Below are 18,295 nucleotides of genomic sequence, written 5' to 3'. Positions count from 1 at the left end.
CTACTGGATAGGAGGGGACTGTCACAACTCAGACTGTGTTACATTGATAATTGATGTGGTGCTTCTGTGTCAAAATAACTCTAACAATCAGCTTTCTTTTACAAAAGCAAACAATTATACTTAAAAACAAGATGCTTTTGTCACATGAAATAAAATATGTTAGTTATAAATGTAGGAAAACAAAAGCAGTTGTAGAAAAAATTGCCGTTATTATGTACCCTGCCAGTTCCTGTCAGAAAACATTGCATCTGTAAACTGTAAAGCTTATTTGTCTTCAGATCTGCATAATGTTCTCAATCAGTGACGGGCAGCGTGCATTATGAATTATGTAGCTTCGTAGGAACTAAGTTAATTTTGTTGAGGTGATTCAGTGGAGTTGCACAGAGCAAAAGTGTGTACCGGAGCCAGAGGATTATGAGCAAAATGTGGTTAGAAAACATGATGGTGCACTTTGCAGCCAGTTAATGTGTTCCTGGAAATGCTGCGAGTGCAGAGCAGCCAACAGAAAGCAAGGACGACTGTGTTTTACCGGCTTAGGCTGTTACACACCTGCTTCGTCATACTGCCAGAAACATATGTCCGAACCCCACTGGCTGTTAAAGATCACATCCGTTTTCAGTTTTTTCTTGATCGACATTTTGGATCACTTACATTTTTATCTGATTCAATATGTCATTGTACCCCGTCTGTAAGTGACTTCCTGCCTCCCTCGTTGTCTTCCTTTTACTGTGACAAATGTAATTACTCTCCTAACGACGCCACAAAAGCTTTTCCCTCTGTGTGTGTGTAGTTTGTTTAAGAGGCAGCAGAACTCGAGCCTGCATTTGTACGTCAAGATCTGCCAAGTTTCTGTGGAATTCTTTTTAAATTTGTCACATCAGTTATGGACCTTGGACAAGCGCTACTGAATCTTGAATTTTGTTTAAAACAAAATGGAAATGATCAACCAAAATCAGGCCATGATCACCCTATAAGTTACGTTGTGTTTTATAATGCGCACTAAATGGACGCTTTATTTGTTCACCTGCTCAATGAATCCAGCCATTGAACTTCAGGAAAATGTGATGAAGTTCAAACCAGGCATTGAAATGGGGAAGAAAGGAAATAGGCTGCTTTAAACACTCTGACATTGATTTTAATGCCCAGTGGTATACCTACATCATAAAGTGATCTAAGGGGATTTTTACACATCAATGTCTCTTAACTGTATATAATGTTCAGAGAAAAACAGAAAAGCCAGCTGCTGTGTAGATCGAAAAGCCTTTTTTAATGTCGGAGGTCAGGTGAAAATGGGACAACTGTTATAAGATGCCAGAAAGGCAACAGTAGCTTAACACTCTTTACAACAAAGACATTTGGAGAACCATTTCTGAACATACAAGTGAAACCAGGAAGCAGACGGGCTACAACAGGAGAAAACCGCACTTCATTGGACTGTAATAGATTTGAAAAACATTGTCTGACCAGCCAAGTCGCAAATCCAGCTGCAGATAGCATTAGTCCATCTTTCCTTGTGTCAACGGTTTGAACTAATGGAGGTTGTCTAACAGTGTGAGGTACAGATTCTGTTTGCTAATTATTTAGATACTATTCCTGTGAGGTATTTGGCGATTCTTGCTTTTTTATGGAGCATAAATGTTCCAGAAAGTAAGATTTAAAAAAAATCTGTGATGTCAACGAGAATCAACTTTTTGAATAAATCCTTGTTATTAAGGCAGTTATCGTGAATTCTTATGTACTTATAATGCGGGATCCATATTTCTAAGGACCAAAACATAAAGACATTATCAGTCCTTGAATTATTTATCACCAGTCTTATTATTATTGCAACATTCACCTATATAATCACATTTCTTCCTTATAACACGCAGCCTGGGTGCTAACCATGCTTATTCTTTTATGACCACAGTGAAGAGGGTGGTCTGAGTTGCTGTATTTGCCGGTCTAACACAAACCTTGTTTTCGAACCTAACCTACTGTCAACTGTATACTGTCCATCAGGTTTTTCTTTGTGACGCTTGTTCATTCACTAATTCATAGAAAATTAGTCGTTAACGATATCGTAAGCATAGTCGTATTCAGCTGAAACGTGTGTAATAAAATCATCAATGCAGTCATCCTGCATTCTTAATGGTTAAGGAAATTACAATAATGAGCTGTGAATGTTAGCATCCGCCGGCTGCATGCCTGATGACCCCAGGCTAAAATCAATGACAGTCCATGTCGATCAATGTAGTGTGCAGCTTCTGTGCACCAGTTTCTGCATGCAGCGTGGCAAAGTTAGCAGAACAACCAAAGACGTGAATATAATTTCAAACAGGACTTCTTGCAGCAGGTCCATTATGAGGGGACACATGTAGGCAATGGGAGGACAATTTGATCACAGGCTGTTTTTCTAACAACTACCAGTGAGTCTAGTTATTATTTCAGAAAAAGGCTTTTTTTTCCCCCCATGAGGGGAAATGGTCTGGAACATTACTTGAAAACTTTAGCGTGACTTTTCCTCATTTGGGCATGCAAAAACGTCTTCACAGATAACACTGACTTCAGTTCTAATAATAATAATAAGAAGAAGAATAATAACGACAGGTTCAGATAAGCAATAAATATTTACAACATTACTTCTAGGTTATTTTATTTTTCACAGTTCTGGTCTATCATGTCAAACATTTTTCTTTATGCGGAGAATTTCCACATGCCTTTCTCACATGTGCTTTCATTCCTCCTGATTTTGCTTGATTAGCTTGACAGGTCAAATGAGGAAGAAAAAAAAAGAAAATCCAGGAAGTATAATATGACTGTGTTTGTGTGTGTGCTTGAGGGGTTGATCAGATGATTGCGGTTCTCTCTCTCTCTCTCCTCTCTCTCTCTCTTTTCATTTTTCCGAAGCATCTCCATGTGATGCTGATGTGGCTTGATGGAAAAACAGTCTGTTTGTTGAGGTCACTCATATGATTGCTGTACAGGAGCGTGAAGAGTCCTACAACCCGCATGTTTGAGACCGCTGCAGTCCTGGAGGTTCAGAAGACTCCAGTTCACACCAGGGCTGACATAAGAGCTGTTGACTCTGTGTGTTTTCAGCCCTTATAATAAGCTCCGTGAATTAGTGCCAGCTAATTCGCACTGTGACAGTGGGAGTCTTGCCACCCAACAGGAGCGGTGACACCACTTCAGCACGTGTTTTGCACAGAAGCATGTCGGTTTAGGTGGTCGGAGACATGCAGAGTTGTTCCGTTGTTGCTTGTTTGAGGGAGCTTGATTTAAAGAAAGGAGGAAAACTAAAGCTTCCATTCCTCTGCAAAAAAAAACAAAAAACAAAAAGCAAACATTGCTTTGTGTTGCAAAAATCGCCTCCGATCTGTGCAAAAAGCTATCATTTACACAATCTCAAAATAGTTTTCCCAGTTTTTTTCTTTCTCAAGCGAGAGACAGCCTCCAAACAGAGTGGGAGAACTCAATATCTTTTCCTGAGGTTGCAGCTATTGATAATTTGACACCGACTCAGTAAATTAGACTTGTTAAGCATCCCCATCACTGGGCTACATTGATTTCCACATTTAAGTTGTGCTCTACAGGGGTGTATTTTCATGGCTTTAATCTTAAGTATCTCTTCATTAGGCAATTATCTTTAGCTTTGATGAAGCTATGTTTGCGTATGTGAAAACTAATGTTATCAATCTGAAATATTTGCATTTGCTTTTACAAAAAAAAATAAATGCAAGTTTGCAGTTTCTTTTTCTTAAAGAAATTTAAGCAGTTTAACTTTCTGTGAACAATCACATTGTCATATAGGACAGGCGGTATTTTATTTAGAATGAAATGACAAGGATTTAATTGAATTCCATTCATAAAAGTGCCATTCTGCTCCTCTTCTGCTGGCAAAAACAAAACTTCTCTGGGTTGTAACTAAAGAAATGTCAATGGATATTTTTGGCAGATACCAAATCTCATGTTTAGAGGGATAAATATAGGCATGCTTTGCATACATTCCACTTACAGTGTCCCATTCAACCGACACACCTCTCAGAGAGAGATAGAGAGAGAGAGGGAGAGAGAGAGGTTTCAGTTGAGGATATCCAGTAAAATGCACTGATTGTGTCTTCTCTCTTACACAGAACGCTTGGCTGATTTATACTTTTTCACTTCTTATCTAGAGATGCACTGACCCGAGCTTTCTTGTTTCTTTGACTTGCTGATACCTATTTTGGCAAATTCTCATTTCTCTCCAGGAACTATATCATTTATAAACTTCAAAATAGTTTGCCCTGGTCTTGTATTCATTTTAGTAAAAGAGGCGTTGTCACACTGTGTGAGATAGGGTTTTACGATTATTTGTTTAGAAAGCAATATGAATACAGAACTGACAGGACATTATTTTGCATTCGTAACGGTAAACACCTGTTACTAACGGCAACCTGTTGGACATGCAAAATATGGCATGTGAGCAATCCCAGTAAAGCTTTGCTTTACTGGGATTTACTGGGATCTAGTAAAAGAACTAAAACCTTGTTTTGCTGAGCTTGCTCACACTCATAGACAAACTAATTAGAGTTGATATTTAAATCAAATAAAGACAAGTTAGAGTTTAGGTTTAATACTCTCTTTGCCTATTTTATTTGTGATTAAAGTGCTTAGCATTAGTAACTGTAAATATTTGCTTTTGTGTGTGTTGCCAGTGCAGAATTAAGACCCCGACATTAACTCTGAGGTTTAGAGCAGCTATTATTACCATAAGAACAGCTTCTGTGTGTTCCTTAGAGAATCTAGATCTTTACCTTATAAATTATAATTATGCTTCCAGTTTCTATGGTTTAGAGTTCCTTTTAAAGTCATGCTTTATTGAGCAAAGAGCAATAGAAGATCCAACCCTTCAGGAATTTTAGAAATTACTATTTGAAATGCAAACGATAATTTTGTTTCTTACATTCATATCCAAAATGTTGATGTTAATACTATAAAACTGTTGTGGCTTTTTTTTTTTTTTTTTTTATGTGGCTGGTGTAAATTGCCAGTCTCGTTGTCGTGTGCTTTTTGTTAGCTTTCCAAAGCCTTCTTCCAAAGGAAATATCACATTTAATAACCATTCCTGAAGGTCGCGACCTGTCATTCGTATTATCATAAAATGAGCCTTTAGTGGAGACTTATTATGACTATTACTATCGCTCAGCGTCCCATCTCAGTAGGGCAACAGTCACAGTCATTCCACTCTGGCTTTAAATCTTGCTTCCGTCCACCATCCATCCCGGATCTCTGGTCTGGAACCCATTAGAGCAGGAATCTCCAGCAGCGCCATGATTCCACATTAGCATTGCCTACCCTGTCTCACCCTGACAGGAAAGAGACACTGCCTTAGTCCCAAATAGACCAAATATTTTACTTCAGTCACTGGGAAGTCGTTGGAAAGTGCAGGTTTGTTGAGCGAACGCTCCTCTAGAAGAGAACTGCTCACCAAAGGGCGCTAAATGTAATCTTGACGGTCACAGATATTTGGGGCTCCAAATATCTGCTGCTAAATCTATCTATTTTTTTTTTCTCTCTCTCTCTTTCTCTCTTTCCTCAGGATGGCAGAGGTGTCACAAGAGGAGAGACTCCAGGTCATCGCTGTAAGCTTTATCCACATGCAGACACACACGAACACACTGCCTGTTTCTTCCCTGCTCTTGCAGACTACACATCAGGCCACTCTGACGGCTGTAGAGACAACAAATCATTGCTGCCTGTCAAAGTCTGATAGGATGACTTAATGACTCAACCTTTTAGAGCCCATCTTCTCCCCCCATTAGTAGGCATCCAAAGCTAATGGTGTAGATACAGCTCACCCCTTTTTTTTTTCCTTTTTTTTTTGCTGTCTAACTCCTGGTATCTCACTCAGCTGTTCAATGTCTGTTGCTTTTTTGTTGTGTTAAAACAAAACAAACAAACAAAATACAGATAAGAAATGCAGTTTGTTTGGGGGTTTTTTAATCAAGAAGATCAAGCCTCTAGTGTTTAGAAAACGCCAGTGGTTTTTAGAGGAATTCTTGGCTGGCTGAATGATTTGTGCACTGCTTTGTATCACACAAACTTCCAGAAATGCAAGCTGATAAGTCCTTTTTTTTTTTTTTTTACAAGAGTCTGGCTGGAGAAAAGCAAGTGCATATTTTCCACCCAGCAAATTCTAGGAATTATTAATGAATTCAAGGATTTCCAGAATTTTCCCGACTCTCTAATCATCTGTGTTAACTTCATGTGGAGTACAAGAAATCCAAGTCCTTCCCTTGGGTGACATAGTTCACTTGTTTCAACTATTTTTGCAAAAATATGATTATGCATCTGGCAGTGTGTTTTTGTATATTAGAAAATAGTCAAAATATGTCATACTGATCTTTTCCAATCTGTGCAGGTAGCTGCAACTACCTTATTCAATATCTTTCCAGTCATATCATAACTTGTTACATAAATAGTCCATATCGGAATAGTGTCATACAACAATCCGTTTTTCTATTGTTTCTGAGGGTCAACTGCCTTTTTGCTGGATGAGCTCATTGGTTTGTAGGCAGGGATTTACACCTTGCACTTTTGGCTATGACTCATTTGATTATTTTTTTTTATTAGTATTATTATTTATTTATTTATTTGTCAAAATGAAATCATTTCACAGGTTTCTATCAGGGAACAGCTGGAAAGAAACCACGCTCACACACATACCTCGAAGCCAGCCGGTTTGGATTCCCTCATGACTCGAACCTTGAGGGAATCCGGCTGCCTCCTAAAAACCAAACTGCTGTCAACCTTTTGGAGATGCGCCGCAAAACTTAACCGGAGCACTTCGCAGACTGCCATCCAAAGCCGGCATGAGGCATAAGTAAGCCCCAAGCCGGCAGGGGCCCCCCGAAGACCAATTGAACTCTCACACAGCAGCTACCTTTGTGAAGTTAACTCTGAAAACTAGAATTTATATGAATGAATGTAACCTTTAAATCTCCCAAGACGAATTCTGCTCAGAGTCCTGTTTGACTGCGGGCCGGCGCTCCTCGTGCCAACAGACGTTGAAAGCAACTGTCGTTAACAATTGTCAGTAAAAGCAAGTCAGCGCGATAATGTTGCCGGTGATGTTGCACTCATTTTTAGTTGGTTCAAACCTCTGTGGCCCGGGTTGTGAGAGATCTTGTGTCTGTGTGGCGACAGGAGAAGAGGAAGAAGCAGACAGAGATTGAAAACAAGAGGAGGCAGCTTGATGACGACCGACGGCAACTCCAACATCTCAAGGTAGTGATGCGCTTTCTTCCACTTGTCTCTATGTTTTTACATTTCTACCTCGGTGAGGACAATCCTTTGGGAAGACAAATACTACTCGGTTGGTGAGACTGTTTTCTATCCTTACTGCCCAGAAATTTTCACCTGCTTACATTATTGGTTCCTTATTTCCTTTATGTAAATGCAGTGAAATTTTCATTAAAAATATACCCCAAAGAACCTAGCTTAATAGCTACACATCATAGTTACAACAGAAATGTCTGACTATACACAGGCAGCCCCTCAAAAACTCAATTTGCTTTTGAAAATGTTAAAACAGGAGAATTGATTAATTCAATGCCCCTTGCACTTTTCACATTTTGTAACTTTAATGTATTTTCAGTGAGCTTTTATGTGACAAACTAAAAAATATGCATAATTTTGAAGTGAAGACAATTCATTGAATTTTTCCCCCCACAACAATTAAAATCTGAATAGTGTGGCGTAAATTTCTATTGTCCAGCCCCTAATAGTTACTTTGTAATAGAGAGAGAAGAGGAGTGGGGCGATAACGCGCCCCTGGGGGACGCCGTCTCTGTCACTGTCCCTGCTGAACAGAAGCATCACATTTTTGCTGTCTTTCACATAAAATCACATTAAAACAGCTTGAGAAACACTGCGATAAAATGCGAAACCAAAACACAAAGGCACGATCGCAATGCACATTCTGACTGAAGGCACGGTTTTAACACTGTTTGAAATGTACTCGAGCTCTCCACTGATGAAATCCAAATCTGTGTCATCTGCACCCCCTCACGCCTCTCCCTGGGCAGAACTTGAAGCAGGATCACTGCCGGGCAGGCCTCTGTTTTTCTTTTTTTTTTTTTCTTTTTTTTTTTGAGTCAAAGCTGCTATACACCCACACAACAACACTAAACTCTCCGATGTTGCAGCCCAGCACAGTGAGATACTCCCTCACCGCCGCTGTCACGGAATGTTCAGAATGGACCGCAGATAATGCTCCTCCACATGCTGTTTATGCGCGTGCCCGCACGCGCACACTTAATATCTCTGAACCAAGGCTATTGTCAGTATATGTGTCAGCGCTATCAAAGCTCCTTTCGTCCTGGGACAGTTCAGCAGCTCAAAGATGGGAGCAAAAGGTCGAGGTTCGTGTGCGCCTGTGCGGGCGTTTGGTGTTTGTAAAAAGTAATCGTGACCTGCGCCGTTATCCCTGCGCGCGCCCGCTTTTTCTATTTTCAGAATAAACCATTGTGAGGGTGTAGCTGCACATGCGTGTGCTTGTTTCTGTGTGCATGCCTCATAATGAGAAAAAAAAAACAAAAGAAAACACAGAACCTCCAGACAATGCAGTGAGCTTTGGCAAAGGAAACAGATTTTTGTCCCACTCCCAGCAACAGGAAACTGTTCTTACTCCCACTGCACCCCCATTTTCGTCTCACACGCACACGCTGACACAAACAGGCATAAGGGGGACAAGGGGAAAGTGTAATCACACTGTGGAGGAGCATGGGAAGACTCTTTCTGTACTGTGCGCGTCTTTTTTTCTTTTTTTGCACAGGCAGCATTAATCTGGAAAAGTCAAAAATGACCTCATTCAACAAACCACTAGTTAGTGTACCATCTCCATGATTGAATCACTTTACTAATCTATCCTCACACATACAGGGACTCATTTCTGGCAGTGAAGATAAAATTCTAAGATGATGAAAAGACATTAGATTAATGCTGATGTTAAGTCGGACGAAAATTAGCATTGGATTTTTGTCAAAATAAATCTTGATTTTCCACCAGCTGAAGCCGATGTTGTGAATATGTCATGTTGTAAACGAACATAACTTTATAAAAGTGCATACAATGAGATATCTTTACTAATTTTACAACTATGGCTGGTTCAAGTAGAATTAAAGAAGGAAAAGAAAGAATTAAGAAAAATATTTCCAGTTTTAATAAGTCAACTTCTCTTTGTACAAGGCAATACATTTCTAAATCTCACTTATTAAAACTTACTAGGATTAATCCTCTACTGGTTATTCTACATAAAGCTACGATGAACTACTACAATGTTTTCCCTAAAATGCACAATTCTTTGTGTTTTACTTATCCTCATTGTGAAATTAACAGTGAAAGGTTCAGATACAACATGGGCAGTCAACACCTCATTTTGGCACTTTATAAAAAAGTCATCAAAAGAATCAAACATATATCCATCCATTTATGCATTGTATAATAACCCTTAGTCCTCCAGGGTTGCGGGGATGTCAGACTCCATAAAACAGGCTGACTCTTTAAAATGGGCTTGTGCTAGAAAGCTTCAGAATTTCTCCATATTTTCCATCAGAAGAGTTGTCAAATATTCAGCCAGCTGTTTGCCAGAAGCCAACCATTAGGTGTTGCAACAAAGTGGAGGTAATTGGGAACAACAGTTGCATAAAATCACAGGGAGGCACACAGTGGGCATAGATCACCGGCTTTCTGCAGAGTCAATAGCTAAAGCCTTCCAAACTTTAGGAACAGTCCGTACAGAGCTTTATGGGATGGGTTTCAGTGGCCGGACAGCTGCTTCCAAGCATTACGTCACCAAAGTAAAGTGCCACATGTAGTTATGTAACAGAGTTGTGGAGATGTGTTCTCTGGTGAGAAAAAGTTACACCGCTCTGTTTGGAAGATATGAGGAACATATGAGGGTTTGACAGCTATCCGGAAAACAGCTTTTCTCTGACTGCACTGTATAAAGTTTGGTGCAGAAGAGATTCAGTGTGTGGGGTTGTTGTTCAGGATCTGTCCTCAGTGCCTTTTATTGCAACGAAAGAAGCTCTTAATGTTGTAGTATTCCAAGGCATTTGGTTGATTTCATGCTCTTTACTCTGTGGGAACAGTTTGACAATGGGCCCTATGGTTCCAACATGACTGTGACAAAGCAATGTTCCTAAATTTGTGAATGGGCGAGTTTGCTTTCAATGTACTTGTCTGACCTACACAAGGCTGCACAAAAGGGCTGAGATTGCAAGCTGGACCTTCAGGTCCAACAACAGTGTCTGGCCTCAGCAATGTGCATCTTGAAGAGCTATCAAAAATTCCCCTAACCACACTTTCAAACTTTGTTAACTCCCTTCCCCGAAGAGTTGAAGCTGTTGCAATTGCAGAGGGTGGGCCAACATTAATTTAAACCCCATGGATTAGGAATGGAACGTCATTTAAGTTAATGTGACCCAATACTTTTGAGACTCCTACTCGGCCGCTTGTATGCTGTTTACTTTCAGACGTATACTGAAAAATTCCATCATCTAAAAAGTAAAGAAAAAAAAGTTCCAAAACAACTGTTTTTGAACTCATATTAAGTTGAACGACAGACTTTGTTTCGGTACATTTGGGTCACGAAAGACATAAAATGACTCCTGAAGCGAGGCTCTCCTGTCTACAGCTGCTCGTTTCGTTTGGATGTGCACACCGGCCTGACGCGCGTCTGTCTATGTGCACCCTGTGTCCCAGTTCCGCCCTTTGTCTGCTACGTTAGCAGCTTTTACTGCAAGGAACAATGGAACGAGATGTAGCTTCAGCACTCGGGCTTTATGACTTTTTCACGCAGCCTGGTGTGTGCGCGCGTGCTTGGGTATGCATGAGTGAGCCAGTTAAGTGATGTCAGGCGTTAGAGTAGTAGGGTGTGGCGAAAGAACAAAACTGAGAGACAGCGGGAGAGAGAGAGAGAGAGAGAGATGGAGGGTGGGGTGAGTCGGGGCTTGGATTCAGTGCCCAGGAGACCTTGCAGGGCCGGGGAATGAGGAGTGTTGAATTACACCGTGAGACTGTGTGCTGTAAAGCTCTGGGGCAGCTGAGTGTCTGAACCTGGATTACACAGTGGAGAAAGTGAGACAGAGAAACTAACAGGTCGAAAAGAGCAGGAAGTGAACCAAAAATATTTCCAACTTCATCCAGGTTCATGGACGTTTTATGCCTCCTTGAGAGAAACAGGCCGGGGTCAAGTCTGAGAGGAAAGAGTGAGGGGGGGAATTAAAAAAATAGGGGAAGTTTGGTGTTGAAATTCACGTTGCATCATTGCTGAAGAATTCACACCGAGCTTACAAAAGAGAACGCTTTTTCATTTAGCACAGCAGTGATTCTTTGTTTTTCACTTTTATTATTATTATTGTGTGTGTGTGTGTGTGTGTGATCTAACAGCTGCAAGCAAGGCACTGTTATATTTACCTCAAAGCATGTCAAGTATTTGCTTTGATATGAGCTTCTCCACATGAGGGTGTTGTCAGGATAAGAATACCTGGTTAGAATCCGGGGGAAGAAATAAAGCGCAGCGCCAACAGACACACGGGCAAGAGTTGGTCGTAAATAAAGTGTAAGAATAAGCTGGTTTGTTTTCATTCCACTGACCCAGCTGTTTTTTCAGTCCCATGCTCAGCTAAGTTTATTAGCAGAATTACATGTTCGATGCTGGCAGCCTCCATCCAATATGGCCAGGCGCCACATTTTCTCAAACTGGCAAGACTGTTTGGTTGCAGTTCAAGAGTTCGACTGAATCCCTGAGTGGCACCAGTCAGCAGACGAATTGGACAGAGAAGAATTTGGTCTTAGATTATCTAAGGGGCTTGCTGCTGTGTCTCGGTGAAAGTGACACTAATCCCATCTGTACAAAAAGCCACACAGGCTCATCTGACAGCACCAGAGTGAGTCACTCAGGTGCTTGTAACAAGCACATGATAGTGCCCTGCAAAAGTAAATCATACCCCTTTCACATTTCCACATATTATATCACATTCACAAACTCCAGTGTGTTTTATTGGGAGTTTCTGCGACATACCAACAGAAAGTAACGCGGAATTTGCTACAATTACAGCTGCAAGTCAGTTTTCTTCTTCTGGAGACAAAAACGTTTCTGACTCAAACTGAGTCGGAGCGTGTGGATGGGGAAGTAAACATTAATTTTCAAGCCGTGACCAAATTTCGGTTGAATTTAAAGCTGGGCTTTAACTGGCTCGTTCTAGCACGTAAAAATTTTCCCATCTAAAATCTCTACTTGTAGCAGTAGTTGTGTGTTTAGTGGTGTTGCACGATGAGTCTTGCTCGAGGATTATTAGCTCCATTTATCTTCCCGTCAACTCTGACCTGCTTCCACGTCCCCGCTGAAGAAAAACAGCTTGTAAGCAAACGGATTCAGTCGTTTAAAAACGAGCAAAATTCTTTGGCGCAATCCTCATCAGGTTATCTTTATTAGATTATGCTGATTAGCATATATCTCCCATCAGACACGCACTTTAGTGTGATACCATCTTGCTCTGAGCACCCAGGCAGACTACGGACCTGCTTCTGCCGTCTCTTCTTTGCACTAGATCAGGCTCTCTTTCCAGTCCCAAATCACCCCTTACAAGTCACACCGGTTACGGGTTCATGACAAGACTTCAAGGTTGATCGTGGCGTGAAATTGCTGAATTGACTTAAGACCCCTCCTTTCTGGGATCTTTTAGTTTGCGAAGCATAATAAACGCCAAATTGTTGTTAGTTACTTTTCCTGCCGCACGTACTGTTTTGCATGTAGCTCATAGACTTGCATTATGGCCTCATCTAAACAGAGCACCGTCCTCCATGTCTTTGCTGTGTCCCCCAGATGGCTCGTTGCAAACAGGCCAGATTTATGTAGAGTGTATGTCTAATAGTTGTCCTATGGACAGATTCCTCCACCTGAGCTGTGGACCTCTGCACCTCATCTAAAGCTACCATGGGGTTCTCTTGGCTGCTTCTCTGAATAAAGCTTCCCTTACCCTGCTTGTAAATGTAGGATGATATCTTACTAGGTGTGTGGTTCTCTCCATTTTCGGACAACTGAAGTAAGTAAGTAAACAGAGTTTGTTTATATGACACTCTTAATGGATAGAAGAGTGCAACATTTTCACAGTACCACAAAGATAAAATACCATAAAAATGATGAAAATAACAGAAATAAATTACTCAAAAAATGTTCCAAAACAACCAATCGTACAGACTAAACACAGTAAAGTACAGAAAACAACCGAATTGAATCTCTAGTTGTGTGCTTGTCAGACTAAAAGCGCTTTCAGCTGCTTTTTATTTAAAACAATGTCGCTTGTGCAGCAGATTAATAGAGGAAGTGCATTCTGAAGTCCAACACGCAATACACAAGTCCAAGAGTAGGAGTACGGTTTCCGGTATTTCAGAAAAATAGTGGGGAGTTTGGCCATGTAAGAATTGAAAATGTGGAAGAAAAATGTTAAATTAATTGTGAAAATGACTGACAACCCGGTCAAGCTTGAGATATTGCTTTACGTCGTAGCCCTCCATTAAACTTCACAACTTTATCCCTGACCTGTCTGCTGCGTTCCTTGGTCTTGATGTCGCTGTTTGTTCACTACTGCTCCCCAACAAACCCCTGAAGCATTCATAGAAAAGCTGGATTTATACTGAGATTAAAATACATACTGGTGGATTCTGTTCACCAAGTAGGTGACTTCTGAAAACAGACTCTCCAGACAAAAAAGTTAAACGATTATCGGCTTCTTTTTGTTCATTTTTCCACATAAAATCACATAAAAATACAAATTGTTCCTTGCTTAAAGGTGTCTCTTAAGGTGCTTTCCAGATACAAACAAAAAAAAAAATTCTAGTCAAGAACACCAAGCCATCAAGGCCAGACAGAGATTCTCCATTATTCTTTTTTAATGTCATTGTTAAACACACACACACGCATACAATCACATTTCAGTGCTTTGTGTTTACTTGCAGTCAAAGTCACTGAGGGAGCGCTGGTTGCTAGATGGAGCTCCAGCAGAAGAGGAGACGCAGAGGCGTCTGCAGGAGGACGAGATGAAGACCAAGCTTCTGGAACAGGTCATCCTCAGGTGAGCATCTATTTGAAACAAACAGGAAAATATTTAAATGGGGAAAAAAAATAAAGTTTGGCTTGGAGTGAAAGTATTAAAAGCAAAGGTTTGTGATTTTTTTTTGTGTGTGTGTGTGTGCGTGTGTGTGTGTGTGTGTGTTTCTGAGCCAGGCTGGAGCAAGAAATTGAAGAACTGGAGACAGGCGTGCCGGCTAATAAAGGTGTGGCCAAAGAAAATGGTGAGTTCTGTGTCCATGGCAACACAGCTGCAACACTTGACATGAAGAGAAAGCCAGCTAATAATAGCTCCACAGATTATTAAAACAGTAAATCCTCTTTCTCCTTGTCTCTCTCCCTTTATCCTGATCACCTTCTCCCCTTATTTGTCCTCTCGTCAATGCTCTGGCGCTCCCTGTAGGTGAGAACGGAGTAGTGCAGACCTCCGGCCTGACCCCTAAGAGAGAGGTAACGGGCGTCGAAGCCAAGCTGCTGGGCCCCAGCCCCGACCAAGCCAGCGAGGACAACCCAGTGACCCTGGTGTTCATGGGCTACAAGACCGTTGAGGACGAGAAGGAGACGCACAAGGCCCTGGGCATGGAGGGCGTGGACGGCAACGTGAAGGCCGAGTTCGTGGTGATCGACGACGGCGAGGGGAAGGCGGCGAACGCGGAGGAGCAGGCCCCGCCCAACGGCAGCGTGGCGGAGAAAGAGAAGGCCAACGGAGGCGGAGAGGAGGGAGAGAAGGAGAAGAAACAGACCTGCAAATGCTGCACGGTGATGTGAGATGTGTGTGTTTATCTGCGTGTGTGTGCGTGTGTGTGTATGTTTGCGTGAGACTGACTGCGTATGGGTGAGTACACACCTGCACCTGTGCAGAACCGTGTGCCATTGCATGAGTCCATATTTGCAAACGTATGTAGCTTTTTGTGTTTGTGTGGAAGTGTGTGTCAGGACTGATTTACAGCTACACAGTCAACATCCCAACAACGAGAGCCAACTCGAGCTCCAGCTCCAAGAACCACGAAGACTCATAAGTACACTTACTCTATATACTTTCTCTGTATTTGACTTTTGATTTCTATTGATATTTTTCTATTTTTCTGTCTTGACCTTTATATCGTAGCCTACTAAGTGTGTTTATCCTTATTATGAGGCTGTGTACTGTATGTTCATTGTTCTTATTGTTTTAAAAAAAAATATGTATTAGCTCTCTCGATTGTACTGCAGCCCAAGTGGGAAAATTTCTGGAAAAAAAAAAATCCAAAACAGCAAAACTATGAAGGACACAGATACTTAAATATATATATATATAAATATATATATTTGTCTGTGTAGGCCTGCCAACTATTTATCAGTCAATTTCATATTGCAATATTGTCTAAGACATTATTTTGAATAGTATTTTAATATATTGATATGAAATTATGTTTTATACAATGTATTTATTGCCTTGGTTCTCTGTGTCACCCTTCCACCACCACATGCATGTTAAGGCTTGTAAGCGCCACCAGATGAACACTCATTAACAAGTGTCTGTGCTTTCTTAGAGTCATGCGTGCTCATATCTTTAGTCACACAAGTCGTTCTGTCAGTAATGGTGAATTATTATAAATGCAGTGTTCGAGTAACGCATTATGTCTAAAGGCAAATATACGGCAAAGAGGCACATAGAGTCACCGATCGTGTTGCGGGTCACTTTTAGTTTAACACTAGATTGTAGAGCAGACGGCAGACGTACCGTGGAGGTCACCGCTTTAGTGTTTTCTGTCGTGAGAGAATTGATATAAGTTTAAGATGTTTTAGGTGATTCGTACCATTACACTGTTGCTGGAAAGGCTTAAAGTGTGGGCCACGTTAATTGGCAGATTGGGATCATTTTTATTTTTATTTTTATTTTTTTTACACCGCCAGAAGAGGCCATGATGCAGACCCCGTTTCTTCGATCTTTTAGGTAAAGTCACGTTGTTTGACTTTCATTTTAATATCATAATAAATTGGACCACCAACTTGTAGCGAGTTTTACTCATAACCCACTCATTTAAACTCGGCTTAATTGGGCCAGCTGAGAACAGACTAAAAATAAAAAATGTTCTAGACCAAGAAAATCAAAGACAAACGTAGGAAATCGCCGTTGATAAGGCAAAGGTGCATGGCACTTTTGGTGTGTAGGATGTGCTATGTTTTCCACGTTCCTTTCCTACAAGAAAATCTGACTTCTTTTAGAGTCGTCAATAAAATATCTAACGTATAGTTTATTATAACCTCACAGTTACAAATCAGTTTTGTCACATGGCTAAAAGTTTGAGCGCCACTGCTCTAGACCTTCCAGAATCCTCTTGTCATCATTCAGCCCACAGGTTTCCCACAGGATTTGGCTCTGGAGCCTGAGATATTCTGTCAGGAACCATTTCTGTGTTGATATTACCTGGGGTTTTTTATTTAATGCTTATCATGTTTAAAGATCCATTTATGACTCGTTTTGATCTTCCTGGTAGAGCCCAGCAGATTTTTACTTAAAAACCTCCTGGGATTTCACAGAGTTCATGATTTCACTCTTGTGAGGTTCCTGAGGCCTTTTTGAGAACAAACATGCTCACAGCATCACAGATCCCCCACCGTACTTGACAGTGGGCATGACATTTTTTTCCCACAATCGTGTATAAAACAGAGCCCAAGCCCTGGCTGCTTTTAGCCACTGACCAAGCACTACTGGCTCTGTGTCACATCATATGTATGCCCCAGAAACAGAAAATTACTAATCAGATGTTCCTAAAAACCTAGAAACTCTGATTTTAAAAAAAGTATTTTTTTTTTTTATTTCGCAATAATATTTGCTTTAAATTGATTATTATTTTAGCAAATATTTGTTGCTAAAATCCAATTATTTATTAACAGGGATAATACTTGCAAATTAATAAATGGGTTCAAATTAAAGATTGGAGTTTATGCTACTGCAATAAAAGATGGGTGTATGTTAGGGCTTTTAAAACCTTTTCACTAGGTGTTCCAATAAATGTGTCCTACACTGTAAGTAATTCTGTTCTCTCAACAGTAGGGTCAATGTAAATCTAAATAAGGTAGCACTGCATGAAGCCTTGCAGCTTTGTTTATCTCACCACTTGTTGGGTCTTTATTGTTATATGCTGTCATTGTTCACATGAATGTAAACACAGGGGTTAAATTGGGATTTTGTTTGCCTTTTAATGAGAAAAGTCAACGCTGTTCAGCTCTCATTACTAAATGATAATTAAAAAAAGTTTTTTGTTGTTTTATGAACCAAATAAAACTTAAATATACTGTAATTTCCCTGTGTGGTTTTCAATTTGTTTTGTTTTGTTATTTTGCTCACTCCCAGTTTAACCCCTGACTACTTTTTAAAAGAAAAAATCTCTGCAAATAGTCACACTTGTTTCCAAAAAAAAAAATGGAAAAGGCTTTCATTCTTCAAATGTCAAGAATCTTTGATCTGATCTGCCTTAAAACTCAATTTAGTGAATGAGATTGTTTCTTTTACATGTATAAACGGTTGATGCTCTTGAGAAAATGTCAGCCTGGCAATTTTTAAGAGTGCAAGCTGAAAGCCCGTGAGGCCTGCTCTCAGTTCTGACCCTTGTTTGTTTGGCTGACAACATGACATTACGGATGGTCTGAGTCAGTGATGCAACACAAACGGTCTTCTGCTCACCCACATCTTTCTTACCCCCGACTGTTCTCCTTCATCGTCACTGTCAAACTGTAGCTGCAACCCCTATATGCTTGGATACCTGCTACTTGAGGGTAGGGGACATGGGGGAATTAACAAAAATAAATAAATAAATAAATAAGTCTCTGATGCTGGTGCTATGCTATGCTCAATCACCAACCTTTGTTGTTCAAACCTGTGTCCTCTTTCTTACTCAAACTGCTGGCAGGGCAGATTCAGCTGCCCTCCTGGGAATCCTCTGCTATCTTCAGTGCCAGATGCAAGTCCTGCCTGCGTTTTTCCACCTGTGAAATGATCCCTTCGTACATTCCAAACGGAGGTCAGCAGGTCTGGACGAATACATTACAGTCTATGCGTTCCACATGTACACTTCCACTCCAACTGTACAACGGCATTTCATATATACTCATGTACATGTTTTTTTTATTTTGTTCTTTTTTGGCCTTTGTGCTAGGCCTGCTTATTGAATTTGATGTTTGTACTTAACAAGAAGAAAAAACAGACATCTG

The 18,295-nt window shown here is 40.6% G+C and overlaps 1 protein-coding gene across 1 annotated transcript in view; it reads left to right on the top strand.

Moving 5' to 3' along the window:
• The window catches only part of palm1b (paralemmin 1b), a 28,305-nt gene extending 10,920 nt beyond the window's left edge, over positions 1-17,385 (top strand). The window contains exons 2-6 of the mRNA XM_044142195.1: positions 5,561-5,603; positions 7,168-7,248; positions 13,987-14,102; positions 14,255-14,322; positions 14,502-17,385. Of these exons, the coding sequence (XP_043998130.1) occupies positions 5,562-5,603; positions 7,168-7,248; positions 13,987-14,102; positions 14,255-14,322; positions 14,502-14,866 (672 nt within the window). The 5' untranslated portion in view covers position 5,561 and the 3' untranslated portion in view covers positions 14,867-17,385. The remainder of the gene's footprint in view (positions 1-5,560; positions 5,604-7,167; positions 7,249-13,986; positions 14,103-14,254; positions 14,323-14,501) is intronic.
• Positions 17,386-18,295: the final 910 nt, after the last annotated feature.

This window comes from Gambusia affinis, linkage group LG16, assembly GCF_019740435.1.
Source record: "Gambusia affinis linkage group LG16, SWU_Gaff_1.0, whole genome shotgun sequence".
Classification (NCBI taxonomy): Eukaryota; Metazoa; Chordata; class Actinopteri; order Cyprinodontiformes; family Poeciliidae; genus Gambusia; species Gambusia affinis.
This window is presented reverse-complemented; position numbering and strand designations above follow the sequence as displayed.